At 38.7% G+C, this 18,861-nt stretch overlaps 1 protein-coding gene across 1 annotated transcript in view; it reads right to left on the bottom strand.

The window, feature by feature from the left end:
* ITPR2 (inositol 1,4,5-trisphosphate receptor type 2) overlaps positions 1-18,861 on the bottom strand; it is a 463,296-nt gene that overhangs the window by 349,427 nt on the left and 95,008 nt on the right. The window contains exons 9-10 of the mRNA XM_004435465.3: positions 16,593-16,688; positions 2,038-2,082 (exon numbers count right to left, since the gene is read on the bottom strand). Coding sequence (XP_004435522.1) covers positions 2,038-2,082; positions 16,593-16,688 — 141 coding nt within the window. The remainder of the gene's footprint in view (positions 1-2,037; positions 2,083-16,592; positions 16,689-18,861) is intronic.

Genomic DNA, 18,861 nt, shown 5'->3' with positions numbered 1-18,861 from the left:
CAGGCTGGCCCCCTACCAACATCTTTTATTCAAAGAACTTCCATTTGTCTGATTACATTTTATCCTTATGGCATGCAGGTGAGGGATGTAGGGCAAACATCCTCATCCCATTATACAGGTGAGAAAACTGAGTCTCTGGAAAGCTCTCTGACTTGTCCAGGGCCACACAAGTTATGGTGGTGCTAGAAGCAGAGCTCTCTTGTCCTACACAGTGCTGAAGAAGTCACATGGAATATCATAAAAATAAACCTTGAGAAAGAGAACAGCAGCCCCTGACATCCAACAGCTGGCCTGGTTTTATCAGCCGGGCCTTGGTGTTGCTAAGAGCTGGTCCGGCAGTCACAGCTAGGCTGTGGTGTTCTCCCACTGTTCGTGAACAATTTCACAAAACACCATCAGACAAGGCCATTCCGTGACTACAAAACACCACCACTCCATCGTCATGTCCGAACACTGACAAAATATGAACATTGTCCAAGCCACAAAAATGACTAAATATCCCTCTCTCCTAGCTAATATGAGCGACTGCTGCTTCTTTAGCAATTACAGCTTTCGCCTGGCTCTAGTCTGCCCTCACTATAAATAAAATTTATTAAGATACCTCCTCTTCGTGACAGCATTCCTATCCACAGGAAAGCCCCGCTTCCTTAAATCCTCCGCAAAATCACCTTGCACAAGCCCAAATCCTATAATAGGTTCTTTCTAACACCCTCTTACTGAGATGCCCCCCAGTTCCCCATAATGTGTGCACAACGAGTAATAAAGCCCACTTGTTCAAGCACAGGTGTGTTCCTGGTGCTCTTCGGCTGGAGGCCATTGACTAGCTTATAGTAAGAACCAAAGAAGCCACAATTCATACTTAGCTTTTCAAACATGGGTACTGATACTGATACCATTTTCCTAAATCATAGGAAGGTAGGAACCCAACAATCCTGGGGCAGCTATTTGAAAACCAAGAGGAGAAGAGCCACACAGAGTGATAAAATTGAATTATATATAGAAGATCCAATTGATCTAATAAGCCTAATTCTATGTTTAGGGACATTTTGACACAAATTCAAGTTTTCATTGTCAATGACCTGATAATTTAGCTTATTTCTATTGTAAACCTGACAGAGGGAGAGAGAAGCCAAACAGGATTGATTCAGGCCCAGAAATTCTGATTTGATTCACCTCCCCCATATCAATAACCCCATAAAACATAAAAGCTATGTACCAATGCAAAGACAGTAGTCATTTTAATTAAACATTCCAACTCTTTCTAACCAAGACTAGAATTTTGGATGATACAGTAATAATACCTACCAATTCCAAAAGGGATTACTAAATTCCTAAGAAAATTGAATTATAGACTATGTCTATTTTCTATCAAAATATCTGGCTAAATTTCTTTTAAAAAAAAATCCAACCCATCATCCAGATTTTATCAATTGTCCTGAACTTCTGGATTTTTGATTGAATTAAGTCATGTTGTCATTATAAAGTCATCTTCTTTACAAATGACGATAAAATGATCAGGGTGAATAATAATAAATATTTTAATAAACATTGGCTTTAAAATAAAATTGAGATTTTTTTGAGTAGCACACGTTAGAATATCAGAAAAATTAGTTATCTAGTTGCTTGATGTTTCAATTTCTCCCATAAGTAGAACTAAAATTATTTTGACTCAAAAAAGATTGTTCTGTTGTCCTATTTTAAAATTATGCCATAATTCCATTTCTCCTTCCTAATTCCTATGCACTTCTGAACACTAAACCTAGACCCATCACATATGCCAGATGCCCGTTGCCTTCTGCACTCTATTGTAAATGGCCTCCACGCTGTTAGAAATCTCCCGAAATATCCATTACTGGACACCTTCGTATGATCTAAGCCCTATCAGCTTTAACCTTTTATCTTTGATCCAGAGCCTCTACTTAGAGAATCTCTCTCAGAGTCCTTAGTCTTCAAGTTTCCTACTAACTGTTCAATTTGTTCACATAGAATATAAACAATATGTTTGAGATTTGCTAGGAAAAAAATGATTCTACTCACCACATTTTTTCCTTCATTTTGGGCATCTCGATAATCAGGATTAAGCTAAAAAACAAAGCAAAACTTGTTTTGAATTGCTATTAAAAGCACATTAACAAGACCAATGATCTTTAGTTCAGTTCACGATTGTACTCTTAACTAAGTTTAATATAAAAGGAAGTTAAGAAAGAAACCATTCGTAAATATTACAATCTAAAACATTACCTTCAAACCCTAGTTGCAGGAGACATGAGCTAAAATGCCAAGTTTATGGCCTTTATTTATATCAGAACAGTTGACATCTTTGAACAAGTGAGAACTGACAATCTCACCTCCTCTGAGGAAGCATTCGAGAGAGTTCATCATTTTGCCTGCCACAAAATCTGCCACTGCCCAATAACTCAGACACTAATTTTAAAAAATATACCAAAGGAAAGTTTTAACAACGATTCAAGATCATGCTCCGCATGCTATACACACAAGAAAAGAAAATCCAGCCAAAGAGGAGCTGTATATCAGATATATATTGGATATGTCGGCTTATGCATGAGGATGATTGAAGCAAACAAATAAGAACACATGGCTTTGGGCTTGGACTGTGGAGTCCACGGGTCATTCCAATGAGAAGGATAAGTTCTGGATATGCCAAGTGTTGGCCCACGCATTTCCAGCTGGTTAGAATCCATAACTCCTGACTCCCACCTGATGACGCAGTCTCAAAAGGATGTCCTCATTGTACTGAAATAACTAGTTCATAATTTGTAAAACAACAGACCTATAAGGTGTTTTTTCAAAATAACGAGTTGTCCAACTGACTTGAATCATTTTAATGTGAATCAGTTGGTGTATACAATACTCAACCCCAGGTAGTCAAAGTCACCATTTAAAATGTAGGTCGGGAGTCTTTCCCAAATGACATTTGGCTAGTAGCTCTGAGGAATGCCCCCCCAACTGATCACTAAATATCAATGAAGGTGCTGGAAAAGATCAAAAGCAAAACGAAACAAAAAACTCTCAACCTCATTGAAAACTAAAGCTGAGAAAAACTTACATCTGAAATCTTCAGTGAATTGACAGTAATTATTAAGCAGATAGTGCCTGCAGAGAGGCAGATAACTCCCCGGTCTTCATCTCATGGCACACCTCAACCTCACCTCAAGCTAGTGGCCATGTGAACACAGTTAGGAAGATGCTTGCTGCAGTTCCCGCTATCTGTCCACTGAGACCCAGAGCATTTACCAACCAAAAACCTATTCAGAAGTGTTTCTCCATTGCTGAGAAGCTGCTGTTAGACTGAGCAAATTGTTTCCCCAGTCCTCCCATCCACTGTCCCATGACCTATCTCTTTCTTCTCATGACCAGAGAGATAGAACAAAGCTCAGAAAACAAATGGGCAGAAAGCAGAGGGAGCAGATGACGGCAGGAGGCTGAGAAGCACCGCATGACGAAAGAGGAGAGAAGAGAAAGAACTGTGGCTGCTGTGTGCTGGAATTTCACTGCATAATAATATAGAAACAGCAAAGGGGTAGGAGAAAGAAGCAACTGCAATAGAGCCCAGGTACATAGAGTCAGCAACTGCTAGAACTGGGAACTACACTGGGAATGTGCCCTTCAGTCCGCCCTGCAGGGGAAGATTTAGAAAGAGGAATGAGAATAAAAAAATGGAACAAAAGGACCATCCACTCAACCTATCTGGTTCCGCACAGAGCTCAGTTGTCTGAGGATAACAAGGAAGGAAGGAAGGAAAAAACAACATGGGACTGATTAAAAAGTATGTTGGGGCCGGCCCGGTGGTGTAGCAGTTAAGTTCACACGCTCCACTTTGTCAGCTGGCGTTCGCAGGTTCAGATCCCAGGTGTGGACCTATACACTGCTCATCAAGCCACGCTGTGGCAGCATCCCACATACAAAGTAGAGGAAGGTGGGCATGGATGTTAGCTCAGAGCAAATCTTCCTCAGCAAAAAGAGGAGGATTGGCAATGGATGTTAGCTCAGAGCCAGTCTTCCTCACAAAAAAAAAATAAAAGTTATGTTAGAAGGAGAAATTCTTTCTCAGAGTCTGTCTGAATATTTTCTATGATATGATGCAAAATAAATGTCCAAGTAATGGCTTGGCATATTCAAGAAAGTACAAGTAAACATTACCTTAATGTAAACAGAATAAGATGAACTACAGCTACAAATAAAATATAAAAATAATAATATGAATGATAATAATATAAAAATATAATGAATTATAAAAAGAAGTTAAGGAGGGTTTCACTAAAAATGAAAATATAAATACAAAATTAAAGTCCTTGTTGGCAGCAATAAAAAGCAGAGTTGATGCTATAGGAAATGGGTGATGCAAAGGATAAAAAACCAAAGAGCTATCCCTCAACTCAGAGGAAAGGTATAAAGAAATGAAAATTAGGAAAAAGGAAACAGTTACGGAGGACCAGAAAAGGGTGTATCAACTAATGGATGACCAGTGTACTCAAAAGGAAGAGAAAATAAGTGGAACACAAGCAATAATCAAAGATAATAGAAAATAAAGCTTTTCTCAGCTGAAGAAAAAACTGTGTATGCAAAGGTTATAATAGAAAATAAAGCTTTTCTCAGCTGAAGAAAAAACTGTGTATGCAAAGGTTACTGTATTCCAGAAAAATCAACTCAAACAGACTGACATATTCATTTGAGGAAGATGGTGAGTGGGAAGAGAACAATGGTAGGGACATAAAACAGAGACAGAAATTAGACAAAAACACTTATCATGTAACAGGAGAATGGAGAAACAAAATATGGCCTATTCAAACAATGGAGTACTACTCAGCAATAAACATGGTGAGCTACTGATACACATAACACGGATGGATCTCAAAAATATATACGATGGAATATTATTCAGCTATAAAAAAGTAGGAAATCCTGGCATTTGTGACAACATGGATGGACCTTGCGGGCATTATGCTAAGTGAAATAAGTCAGACAAAGAAAGACAAATACTGTATGATTTCATATGTGGAATCTAAAAAAATCTAAGCTCACAGATACAGAGAACAGATTGGTGGCTGCCCCAAAGACAATGTTACTTTCTGAAATTCAGTCTTCACATATCTCACCCATTTAGGATCACCCAGTTCAATCCCTGAGGGATGTCTGGGGAACTGGATTCTAGCCTCTGCTTTGTAAGGAAATACCATGGGCCTTAGGAAGGTCACCTAACCCCCATGGAACTCGGGGTCCTCATCTGTAAAATGAGAAAAGTCTATGACAAAAGCCTAATCATACTAATTATATGTCATTAAATTTTACATATTCATGTCTTTGGCAACAATACTAAAGGTGGTGCTGATCAGTTAGATTTGCCTCATCTTGTGCCTCTTGCAATGTGGTTTTGTTTAATAATTGATACAGAGTTATTGCTTCAGTAAATTCATTAAAGTGACTATAATAATAATGAGGAGGAGGAGAAGGAGGGAAGGAAGAACGAGACGGAGGAGGACAAGGAAAGGCAAAGAAGGAAAAGCCACCCAAATAAATCTATGGTTATATAAATACACCAATATTAACTAAAGTCCAAATAAATTATGCTTTAATATATATTTTAATTATATTGCTGCTTGCCTTCTCCAAATATAATAATAGCAGTAATTATTAAAGTAATTTGACCAAGGATGAATGAAAAAAATATATTATTTCTAAAGAAGGGGGGAAAAAAGACATGGTCATGCGGAGACTCCTGAATCTTTTAGGACTTAAAAGGAAATATTTCCCTATGTGAAAAAATAAATTATAAGTCTGGCATTGGAGAGAGAGATCTAATATGCTATTCAATCATTTATTCAATAAATATTAATAGAGCATCTATAATGGGCAAAGCATTGTGGCATATGGTATTTTAGCAAAGACAAAGAGAATATGGTCCCTGACCACAAGACTTTACAATCTAGGAGGGGAAAAAAAGACATAAATACAGTCAGTTGTAATACAAAATAGAATGTGACAAGGGACATAAGACAGGAGTGAATAATTTATAAATAATATAGGTCAGAGGAAGGAGGGATCTGTAGTGGGCAAATTTATTCAAGAATTATTCATGGGGAAGGTAGTATTTGAGATGAGCCTTGAAGGATGGGTAGAATTATAACTGGCAGATGAGGTAAGAGGGAGTAAGAAGACAGGTAGCGCAGGGGGAGCAAACGCCATATAGGTGAGAAAATGAGACTCGTTCAGAGAAGACCATAAATGTCATTTATGGAATATACTTTTTATATGCTTTTAAAGGTTAATTCATTTCCCCTTACTATTATCTTATTAGAAAGGATTCTTAACCCCTTTACAGAGGAGGCACCTGGGGAACATCAAGTGAAGTACTCTGTGCAAAGTCTCACGGCTGGTGAGTAGCAGGATTATTGAGAAGCACAGCTCTGACAGTTCCACACCTGTATCATTTAGTTATGATAGCACATGACTTCCCTCCTGCCTCCATAAAGAGAAGTGGTGTGATCCCAGGAAAGAAGGCCAGCCCGTACCAATGGGGTCTTTAAATGACAGGCTAACAGGTTTGCATCTTCAGAAAGATTTTAAATATCCTTGGGAAAACATTTGCAGAAACAGGACATGAAAAATCCTCACGTGGCCATGGTGAGTAGGAAATGGAGACAGAGGATGAAAGAGGCAAAGTAAACAAGTGGGGTGGCTCGAGTAAGAGGTAGTAGAGCCCCAACAAAGATAATAATGCTGAAATGGAAAGGAGAACACGGATGCAGAAGATTTTACATATGCGGTAATATTCATATTACATATTCAGTAGAATCTGAATTCAGTAGAATCTGAAGACGTAAATTGAGAGAGAAACACATTTAACATGACTCTCAAGTTTTTAACTCTAAACTAAGAAAATTCACCATTTTGTGGGGCAACAATTCAATCTTAGATATATTGACTGAGTTTCAATGGCAGTGGGATATCCTAGATCAAATTCATGGCCCACTGCCGCCATGGAAGGGAGTGACAGAGAGAGAATATAAAGAGCAAATATCCACCACTACAGTTTGAATGGAGTTCTCATTTAAATACTCAAAGAGGACTAGAAAGGAGTCACATGGAGAATGTGACAAGTCAGGATAGAAAAGTGGCAGAGAGAGAGTAATTTATCATAAACTCCTAGGCAGTGAGAGTCATGACTGTACCACAATCAAATGAAAGCCAACGGCAACTTTCCATCTAACACGACAGCAAGAAGCAGACTGAGAGCTTGTAAATCCACAATATATGTTCATATTCTTAAAAGAAAATGTTACTTTTTGATAATGAAATGTGTTTTGGGACTGGCCCGGTGGTGCAAGCAGTTAAGTGTGTGCGCTCTGCTGCGGCGGCTACGGGTTCACCGGTTCGGATCCCAGGCGCGCACTGATGCACTGCTTGTTAAACCATGCTGTGGCGGCGTCCCATATAAAGTAGAGGAAGATGGGCACGGATGTTAGCCCAGGGCCAGTCTTCCTCAGCAAAAAAGAGGAGGATTGGCATTGGATGTTAGCTCAGGGCTGCTCTTCCTCACAAAAAAAAAAAAAAAAAGAAATGTGTTTTGATCGATTTTTATTATATATGACAGTAAAACCATAATATCATCATGTATGTGTTTTTAAATGATCATATATATATATATTTCTCTTTCTAAGCAGTAGCATTTCAGAGCCAATTATTCTGAATAATGAGTCTAGAAAATAAAAGAATGGAAAAATAACCTTTACTGAATGCTTACCTGTGCCAGGCACAATTTATATTTTGATATATAATATTTATACATGTGTGTATAGGGTCTGGTATGCATGTTCAACTGTATTTATGTATATACATACACATACCTACAAACCTTACCCTTTTCATAGACTGTGGCTGATACATTTGATAGAAAACTAAAAATAGAGATATTTAAAACTACAGCCCAAATATTCATAAGATTCTACACTAATGTACAGGTTCTTGAATACCAAGTTTTTAACTAATTAATTAAATCCAAAGGCTATGGCATAGTTAGGAAATAAGTGTTTACTGCCATCTGGTGGAAGTCTGGCCTATCTACAAACAAATAAGCTAGGGGTCTTTAAAGGGGCAATAAAAAATCTTTGACAAATAAAATTATTTTGCACTAGTCGATCTATCTTGCTTTGGAAAGGATCATCAAAAGTTATTGCTTTAATAATATCCAAAGAAAGAAAATGTAGAAAGCAGCGGATCAGAAATTATGATACTTGATTTATTAATTCTTCCCATGACTGTGGAAGAACTATTTACTGAGGCTCTCATATTATCATATTCAAAATATGATAAAACTACTTTCTTCTCCATAGATAGAGTTGTGAACTCTCCTACACCAATAAGGTGAGACGAGTAAATGATCTACAGCAAAACGGTGAGAACTGTGCTATGTTTTAAAGGCAAACATATGACTGTTTGCCTTCCCCTCATGTCACCTAATTACACATATGGCCCTCAGAAACTAATATTTTAGGGAGAGAGCCTAATAATACAGTACCACAATGCATTATCTGATGAAGTCACAAATGTCTTTATTACCTAATTCATAATTATATACTTTTTCCACATTTTGTCCAGGGAGAGAGCCTAATCATGCAGTACTGTAATGCATTATCTGATGAAGTCATAAATGTCTTTATTACCTAAGTCATAATTATATAGTTTTTCCCCATTTTGTCCATGGGTTTCTAGAATTGTATATTTCTCAAAAATAAATCTTGAATTCTCTAAAACAATACTGTTGGAATCACTAAGTTGAATAAGGGTCCATTTCTAAACCTTGATTCACTTTAGTATCTGTGATATTGTGAATTACAATAAGAAATCTAAATTTAGTCTTCATCTCTGTTTCTAGCATAGAGCTTCTAAAATACTTGGAATTTCCTAAATGGTGAGAGAGATCAAGGTGTCTTTTGTTATGTTAATAAAGTGACTTTTGGAATGCCCCTAGGTCACCTAGGGCTGGGGGCTGGTTGCCAGTGGAACTAACCCAGTGATTGCAGGGTTGGAACCTTCAGTCCCACCCCTCGACCTCCTGGGAGAGGGGCAGGAGCTGAAGGCTGAACTGATCACCAATGGCCAATGATTTAATCAATCACAGCTATGGAATGAAGCCTCCATAAAAAGCCAAGTGGACTGGGAGAGCTTCCAGGTTGGTGAACACGTGGAGATTTCCGGAGAGTGGTGCTCCGGGACAGAGCATGGAAGCTCCGAGCCCTTTCCCTGTACCTTGCCCTGTGCATCTCTTCCATCTGGCTGTTCCTGAGTTATATCCTTTATAATAAACCAGTGTCTTACTATATTATTTATTTATTATTATCATTATATTATTTACTTACCAGTCTAGTAAGTAAAATGTTCCTCTGAGTTCTGTGAGCTGTTCTAGCAAATTAATCAAACCGGAGGAGGGAGTCATGGGAACCTCTATTTATGGCCAGTTGGTCAGAAGTATGGGTAACAACCTGAACTTGTAACTGCCTTCTTAAGTCCAAGGAGGAGGTCATGGGAACCTCCAACTTATAGCCACTCGGTCAGAAGCACAGGTGACAACCTGGGCTTGCAACTGGCATCTGAAGTGTGTGAGGGTGTGGGGGGAGTCTTGTAAAACTGAACCCTTAACCTCTGGAACCTGATGCTGTCTCTGGGTAGACAGTGTCAGAATTGAGTTGAATTGTAGGACACCCAGTTGGCGTCAGAGAATTGCTTGTTGGATGTGTGGGGAATCCCCTCTCCACATTGGAAATTTGGGTCTCAGAGCACTCAAAATAGTATCTCACAGAATAAAATCTGAACAGTGTTATATCTTGTATCATTGTTCTCATCCCTAGATGTTTTCTACAATTTACTAAAAAAAATAGTGCTATTCTTAAGTAGATTACAATTTGTGTTTTGTCTCTATAATTAGACTACAGAATCTTCAGCGTATAAAATAGTCTAATTTCCCTTGGATAGTGCCCCCTTCATTTCTTCACAAACAATAGGCTGATTACATTTTTCTGAATAACAGCTTTCCAGTAAGAAAGTGCTGGTTAAAATAAAATATCATGTTTAGAAAGTGTAAGTAAATTTTTAGGTGTTTTTTTCTCATTGTGCTTAGATTTAAGGTTGTAGCCCTTTAAACTCACCGTGAGATTTATCATGGTCACATACAGACATTGATAATTTAAACATCACACAAAAGCAGTTATCTCAGATGTGTACATATGATAGAAACAATTACAAAAGAGATCTCAATGTCTCAGTGATGGAGTTAATATCATTCTCCAGATCGAAAACTCTTAGAGGACAAGGACCAGATGTTAACCATCTTTTTTTCTTCACAATATCAAAGAGTGCTTCCACCTAGGAGGCAGTCAATACATGATTGTGTAATTTCAGTATAATGTAGATCAGGGTTTCCCAACATCAGTACTGCTGGCATTTTGGGCAAGATAAGGCCAGTAGCTGCCTCTCCCCAGTTGTGACAATAAAAATGTCTCCAGACATTGCCAGATGTCCCCTGGGGGGCAAGATTCCCCTCAGCTGAGAACCACTGATAGAGATGAAGCGGGCAAGTCTAGCACACAGCCCGAATACTGACATTATCTTGTTTCTCAACTTTAGACAAAATAAATCACCTCTCTGAGCCTGAGTTTCCTTTTCGGTAAAGTGAAACGATTGGATTTATAACCTCATAATCTCTATGATTCATCTATTCAACCATCCAGTATTCATTTGATGTAAATTAAATATCAGACACTATTCTAGGCACAAGGTATACAGTGGTAAGTCCCTAAACTTTTCCCTCCCTTAAGTTATCTGACTGACAATGGTAATCATCATCATCACCATCATCAGCATCAGCATCATCAGCAGCAGCAGCATCATCATCATCATCATCATCATGACTGCGTTTTCTCACCCCTTCCTCTCAGTGAAAGTCAAGGGACTTAACACTTATTGAATGTCTTTCATGTGCACACTGCTGATATCTTCTTTAATTCCCTATCTTCTTTAATTCTACTATAATCCCAAATAATATATATTATCACCTTTTTTACACACAAGGGAACTGAGGTTCAGAGAGGTTCAATATTTGCTTAAAGTCAGGTAGATTGTGAGCAGTATACATGGATTTTTTTTCCCACTACACTAGGCTCTCTTTGCCACACTGGCCAATACAAACACCACAAACTCAAAGGCAATTCAAGAATTGCATAATCCAATTTACCAGAAATGCCTCAAGCACACTAAAGCAATATATCCAATCACAAATACGTGTGTTGAGAGTGGAAAAGCCGAGGGAAAGGAAAAATACACTGCCAAAACGTGCCCCTCTGTTAGGTACTTCCCTTTAATGCAAAAACAGCTCAGTTCTCATCCATCTCACTTTTTTTAATATACTTTATAAAAACCTGTCTAGTAGAACTCTTACTTTCCCTTTATTACTGTTTCTCCCCTTTCACAGCCATGATATGAAAACTCAGTCTACACTTACTTCCACTCTAGTTTCCTCCTCATTCATCCACCCCCTGCATTCTGGTTTCCACTAAAAATGCTCTCAATCAAGTCACAAATGACGGTGTTCTTGCCAAATGCTGTAAATACATTTTGTTCCTAACCTTTTCAGTAGTATTCCCTCCTTTTTGAAACGCTATCCTCCCTTGCTTGGCATTTGTGATTCAGCCCATTCGATTTTCCGGTTCCTTCTCTGACTTCTCAGGCTCCCCGTCTTTTGTCCACCTTTAAAAGATGATGTTGCTGTGGTTCCATCTTCACACATCTTATCACTCTCTTCACACTCCCAGATTATCTCATCCATGTTGATGAGGACCACATCTATGTCTTCAGCCCCAGCCAATCCCCAAACTTCTAGAAGTTGTGAAACCCGTGCCTATTAGACATCTTCCCTGGACATTTTACAAGCACCTCCAATTAAACATATACAAAATTGAATGGATTACTTCCCTTATCTGCTTTGCACCTCTTCCCATTTTGCCCACATTGGTGAATGGCATCATCAGTTCTGCAAAGCCCAAATCCTCCTATTCCTTACATCCAATGGATTACTCCTAACATTCCATGGATTACCACTCCATTGATTCTATGTCCTAAAACTGTCTTCCACTCTTCCCCTCCTTGCCATTATCAATGCCACTCCCTTGGTTAAAGTCCTCAAAATTCCTGGAAGGTGTCATAGCTTTGTCTCCTATCTGGTCTCCCTGCCTCTAAATTTAATCCCTTCCAGTGGCTTCATCAAGGCTCCAGAGCAGCGCTGTCCAGTAGAACTTTCCTTGTGGTGATGGAAACGTTCTGTATCTGTGCCATCCAATACCACGTAGCTACTGAGTGACTTGAAATGTGGCTAGCGTGAGTGAGAAACTGACTTGTTAATTTTATTTAATTTTAGTAATGCTTATTTTAATTTAAATAGCCAACCTGTGGCTAGTGACTACCATATTGAACAGTGCAACTCTGGAGTGGTCTTCTTTAAACGTAAATTTATTTAGAACACTGCTTTTTAAAGATAAAACCCATTCTCCTTAGCTTAATATATATGACTGAAAAACTCAGCTGTCCTACATTTCTGGCCCCACCACTTCTCTCCCAGCCTCTGGCACCACTTCCAAACTCACACACACCCTATGTGTGATACACATATGTATTATCCGTATGAAACTAGTTTTTGTGATACCACACACCTCCTTGCCTGTGTAAAAGCTGCCCTCACTGCCTGAACACCCTTTCTAACTCTCTTCGCCACCTGCCTTACCAATCAAGCAGGTCCTCCTCTGGCCTCCTTGCCATCCTTGGACTTCCCTAACACCCTCTGCCAAAGGTGTGTTGCACTCTAGTGCTTCCCCATAAGCACACCACTATTCATATTGCTATAATACATTTATCACATTGTACTGGAAGCTCCTCGAGGGCGGAAATTAAATTTTTTCAATGACATCACTGGTCTCTACCAAATATTTGCAAGTAGCTGTCCAGTCCCAGCCTCTAAGGTAGCTACCAGGATAAACTTCAAACTTCATTGCTATTACTAAGTAGATCAAATCCAAATCTTTCATTCAAAATCTTCATCAAAGAGATCCATCACTCAGTAATTCCTTTTAGAATCCCTTTCTTTGAGCTGGCTGCCCTATTTACATGGTCTACATATGATTTGGACATTCCATGTCCCAGTCTGCCTCCTTGGCAACTTCTGCAAGGACTGTCCCCTTATTTCTCTGCCAACCCGTGTCCATTACTTTCTTTGGGAACGAGGGGAATGTTCTCCCGAGCAAGAGCCCTCTTTGGCTAATCTCACACTGACCTACCTCCACCTGCACACTTCATCAGCCCCACGTGCCCTTGCCGCTGACCATCCTGTGGCCATGTATTGATGCTGTCTTCTGAACTAGAAGGTCAGTTTTTTGAGGGCAAAAACTGACTGCTCTGCTTCCTTCTCCACTGTGCTGTGCATTGTCAGGCACTTAGGAAACATAAGTGAAAGATGGTATGAAATCTTAAAGATGATGTTTGCTCTTTTTATAAATTCCAAAAATAATGCCTCTCAACTCTCGGCGTTTTCAACAACCCAACGTGTGTGTCTTACTTTTTAAGTAGCATCTAGATATTAAAGAGAAAAGTGAAAAAGTAAAATAAATAAAGGCCATGGAGCCTTTTCTCCCCTATGAATAAGGGTATATAATAATAAAACAAATAATGCTAGGAAGTTATAACTCAAAATATTGGGAACTCCCTACCCTCCCTCAATGACATGAATAATGCTTTGAATTAAAGACCTGGGCACTTTTAAAAAGCAAATGGTAAAGGATAAACATCGTCTTTTAGCTGCTATGAGAGGCTAATTACCACTGTTGGGGAACTGGAATTGGAAATCAGTTTCTCATCAAGTGATAGTGACTACAATCACTGTGATTTCACCACACCTCTGGACATTTTCACATCAGTAAGACAAGTATCCCGAGATGTGACTGTACCAGGATCTTGTCTGAACTTAACTGACACATGAAATATAAAACCCCAACTTCTAGATGCCAGTATTTTGAGGCTATGATTTCTCTTTTGATGTTAGAATACTACACAGAAGCACCCATTCCATTATACAAGCTAAAATCAGTATCCTGATTTTCAATTTTCAAATCCTAACTTTCAATTTTCAGATACGTATTTAACGCTTAATTCTCCTTCTCTCACTTTGGCATAAAAAAGATGTTATCTAAATTATTAAAGGTCAAAGAAAAGATTCTCCAAATACACCAGACTCTTTAATGGAAAAAATAGAATCTGGCATTTAAAGTAGTGTTCTTTAGAGATAGAATGCAAAGACAGTCTTTAAAATTCTTTTCAAGGAATGAACTGCTTTCTGTTTTTCAATTTTTAATGAATTCACTATGTATTGAGGTCTTGGATCTTCATTAAAGTTAATAAACAGTTTAATTCTTTTTTTTTTTAATTTTTTGTTTATTGCAGTAACATTGGTTTATAACGTAAAAATTTCAGGTGTACTAATTCTTAATAATCTAATCATTTGAATGTATCAAATGATACAAGTTTTAATTACAGAAATTAACAAGGAAAATAATAATGTGTAAATCATGTCAGTTTTCTACAGAACATCAGTAGCTAAAACAGCTATTGATTGAAAAGTGAGGGGGCTGGCCAGGTGGCGTAGTGGTTAAGTCCACGCATTCCATTTGGGCGGCCTAGGGTTCACCGGTTCGGATCCTTGGTGCTGACCTACTCACCACTCATCAAGCCATGCTGAGGCAGCATCCCACATAGAGGAACTAGAAGGACCTACAACTAGGATATGCAACTATGTACTGGGGCTTTGGGGAGAAAAAAGAAAAAGAGGAAGATTGGTTAGCGAAGGGCCAATCTTCCTAAAAAAAAAAAAGAAAAGAAAAGTGAATTCAGGAAAACAGCTACTAACATAAGATCAAGAGAATTTTAACTGTAATTTCTTTTTTCTAGGACATCTAGTAAGCTTTTCTAATTCTTATTTTAGACGAGACTTTCTACCTTACTGCTTATTTTTGGTTCAAAAGGTTACTTTTCAAAAAAGTTACTTCAAAACATTTATGGTGAGAACAGCCCATAAATTGCAAAGGTGTATTTCATTTAGTTGACCAGACTCATAAATAATGTCAGATATTTATAAAAGTAAGAACAACCCCTATTTATCATATAATAAAATTAATCATGCCGGCATCACTTACAGGATGCTTTCCATGAGCCACACATTATGCCAAGCACTTTACTTCATTTAATTCTCTTAATAGTCTCATTGTATAAATATTGTGATTATCCCTATTTTCCAGGGAGGAAATTGGAGCTTAGAGAGATTAATTTGCCCAAATATGGCTCCAAATACCTCTCAGACAAAAATCCTGAAATCTCCTTCCCATCCTCTAAGCTTATAGAAGCCTGAATAGCTCCTTTATATTCCTTCATTCATTCAAAAAGTATTCATCAAATGCTTTCTAATTACCAGGCACTGTCCTAGGTGCTGAGGACACAGTGGAGGTGTAAAAAACAAAACAAAACAAAAAAATCCCTGCCTTCAGACAGTGTACATTCTGACAGAGAAAGGCAATAAAATAAAATGTACAATAAGTCAGATAGAGGTAAGTACTATGAAGAACATTATCACAGATTAATAGGATGGGCAGGGTGATGGGGTTGGGTGTTAGTTTAGACAAGGGTCATTACGTTTATAGAAACTTCCTGTTTCCCACAGCTTTTTCTCAACAGTTCTCCATCCCCGCTTCCCTACCCTCCCTCATATCCAAAACCAAAAGTTAGATAAGTAGTACCAAAAATTCTAAGACCAAATTCTAGTTTAGAATCTCAGAGCAAACTCTAAATTGAAAAACAGAAACGGAGTTGAGGAGGGTAGAATGAATGGATATTTTCATACATCTAAAAACAAGTGTTTTCAAAATTATTTTTAAATTAGATAACCAAACTTTAATTAAATCATTTCTAAAACTTAATGCTGTTACTTCTACCCATTCTTTACGTCTAACTGATTGTCAACAAGCTTTTAGTGGAGAAAGAAAATACCTTTATGTGTTTACCATTTTTGTTGACAGTTCAGAACAGTCTCAGGAAGAAAATCCTTTCCTTTTCAATGGTTTGAACAATAAAAGCCCCCCACCAGTGAAAGAGTGGCCACTGAAGATAAACCTGAAACTCTCTAGGCTATACCACATCAACAATGAACTGATCATGTCTCCAATGCAGACAATCTGAAAGAGTGAAGCTAAATAGAAAATTTTAGGACTAATCACATATACATGCAAATCAGATACCCCATTCCACTGCCTTACAGTAAACCAACCACCAGCCTTCTGTTGTTATTGTTGTTTTACTTTTTAAGACAAAGATTATTTTAAGGCTTCAATTAATATTTACATTTTAAGAATAATTTATATGCCAACCCAGAACATGATAGGCTGGGGTGTATAATAACTGTTCTTACAAAATCTTTTGGAGAAGCTAATTGCCTATTTCACTATTTCAGAATCAGAGATTTAATAGCACTATACCATTAATCTTACCTCTGCAGCTAAATAGTTCCCAGTTGCAAGATGTTTAAATCTGAACAAGCTGTTCCATTGTCCTGCACCCCCACGGCATGGGTCATGATGAACCACCTACAGACAAAAAAAGGAAGAACAATAATGGCTAAAAGATAGTCATGTTCCTGGCAAGCAAACGCCAACAGTTTACACAGAGGGCCCGCCTGTTAATGCTAACTTGTCATATCTAATATACGTTTTCATGAGAGGACAATGTGGCAGAAAAACAAAATTCCCCATAAATGAGCAAGAGACATAACAGTTAGCTCACTGTGCAAGCATGATGCTCACGCCTTGCATCTGCAAATACAGCCTTACTCCAAAAGACATGTTTCCCAAGCCAAAACTGGAAATACTGTGGGGTTCCTCCCCATTTGTTATTCAAACATGCATTTAAGAGATTGTATGAAGAGCCTACTACGCGCCAAGTACTCTTCCAGGCAATAGAGACACAGCAATGAATAAGACTAGAGCTTTCAATAAATAAGATTTGACAAGTGCCAGGAGGAAATAAACAGAGTGTGTGACTGAGTAACTCAGGAAGGCTACTCTAGAAACGACGATTAGCATGGGCCACTCTGAGGAGATGATACGCATGCTGAAACGTGGAAGATAAGAAGGAGACAGTCACGCAGAGAGAGTGGAAGACATCATTCCAGGCAGAAAGAACCACAAATGCCAAGGCTTGAAAGTTTGGACTGACTTAATTCGTGGCCCTTTTCCATGTGTGCTTTTTACTAACACTGTGTGCTTTGATACCTGTCCTTGGGACCAGCCTCGCCCCAGATGCTGAGCCACTGGACCCTCGAGAATGAAAGTGGAAGGTCTGAAACAGCTGGTTACAACAGGTGGTTTGGTGCGGTAGCTCAGGTTCTGCAGTCTGAGGATGAGTGTGTTTGAGTACCAGCCCTGCCAATTACCATGGTATGATCACAGCAAGTAATTTAGCATCTTCAAGTCTGCTTCTTCATGTACAAAATGGGTTTAATTCACAGGACTGTTGTGAATATTAAATATCACAAGGCATGTCAGAGCACTAGGAGAACTTTTCATTATTCTCCCTCAACATGTTACCTTCTTTTTGGTAATATGGACCAGCCTTGGACTCCTGCCCTAGCTTCAAATTCTGTGTGCTAATGTGTACAACTTTCTAATGCATTTGCTAGACTCCAGCCTTTATGTATTCCCCCACTCTAATAGCTCAAATAAGCTAATAATACTGAAAATACTTCAAAGTGGATGAAGGCTTACAGAAAGGCTCCCCCTGTGGCCAAAAACCTTTCCATCCCGCAAGGCTCAGTTCTCAAATTTAAAAACAAATCCTTTGCTAATCACACCAGCTACTGTGATCTCATCAATGTTTGAACTCTTACTCCTTTGGGGAAAGCATAGATACTTTTGAGAATCTGATAAAATCTATTGGTTGTCTCATGTACACGTACACACACACACACACACACATTTTGTATACAACTGCTAGAGGTTAACAAATAACTTGAAGCTCACCCCGAATCCCAGCCTAAGAACTCCTATCCTATACACTAATAGGTCTAGTAATGGTAGCACACCTCCCTAGGGACAATTTCAAGTTATGGATGGGAAAGCCGTGATCACAACGACTTTGGAGAGATCCTATTGGCATTAATGGGCGGTGGCCAAGATATTATATATCCCACAACTCACAGGAGCATTCAGTACATGCTAGATATTATGTGCGGCACTCGGGACCATTCCCACCCTTCTAAATGCTCCCCTGTATCACGGGGCCTGAAAGCCTCACTAGCAGGGTTCTGGAGACATTGTTAGAATGGAAAGTAGAAGAGAGGCTCCTCTTTTGGCTCCAGCAAAGGTGGTGGAAGCTGCCTAGTGCAGTCTCCTACAGGGTGGGGTAGATGAGGACTCCTGAAGCATAGGAGAGGCCTGAGGGCTCAGAGAAGGGGCAGTAATGGCTTCCAACACTGCTAGATCTTCAAAAGCCCATGCTCCCCACCCCAGTTTTCTCCATCCAGTTCTTCCAATACATTGAAACCTAATTTCCTATATTTCTAATTTCCTATCTCTTTGCTTGAAACACCTGCTCAGGCTTCCTGACTGATACAGCACACAACAAAGAAATGTCCCACAGCCCACCTCTTTCAAAACTCCTACAGAAATAAACCTACCACAAATACAAAATGGTAATACATTAATATATACTCATACTAAAAAGTTTTTATATCAAGTTATATGAAAAGTCCAGTAATTTAAA

This window comes from Ceratotherium simum, chromosome 17 (genome assembly GCF_057802395.1).
Source record: "Ceratotherium simum simum isolate JZ-2026a chromosome 17, ASM5780239v1, whole genome shotgun sequence".
NCBI lineage: Eukaryota > Metazoa > Chordata > Mammalia > Perissodactyla > Rhinocerotidae > Ceratotherium > Ceratotherium simum.
Note: the sequence above shows the minus strand (reverse complement) of the source record. Positions and strands in the feature narration are given on the sequence as shown.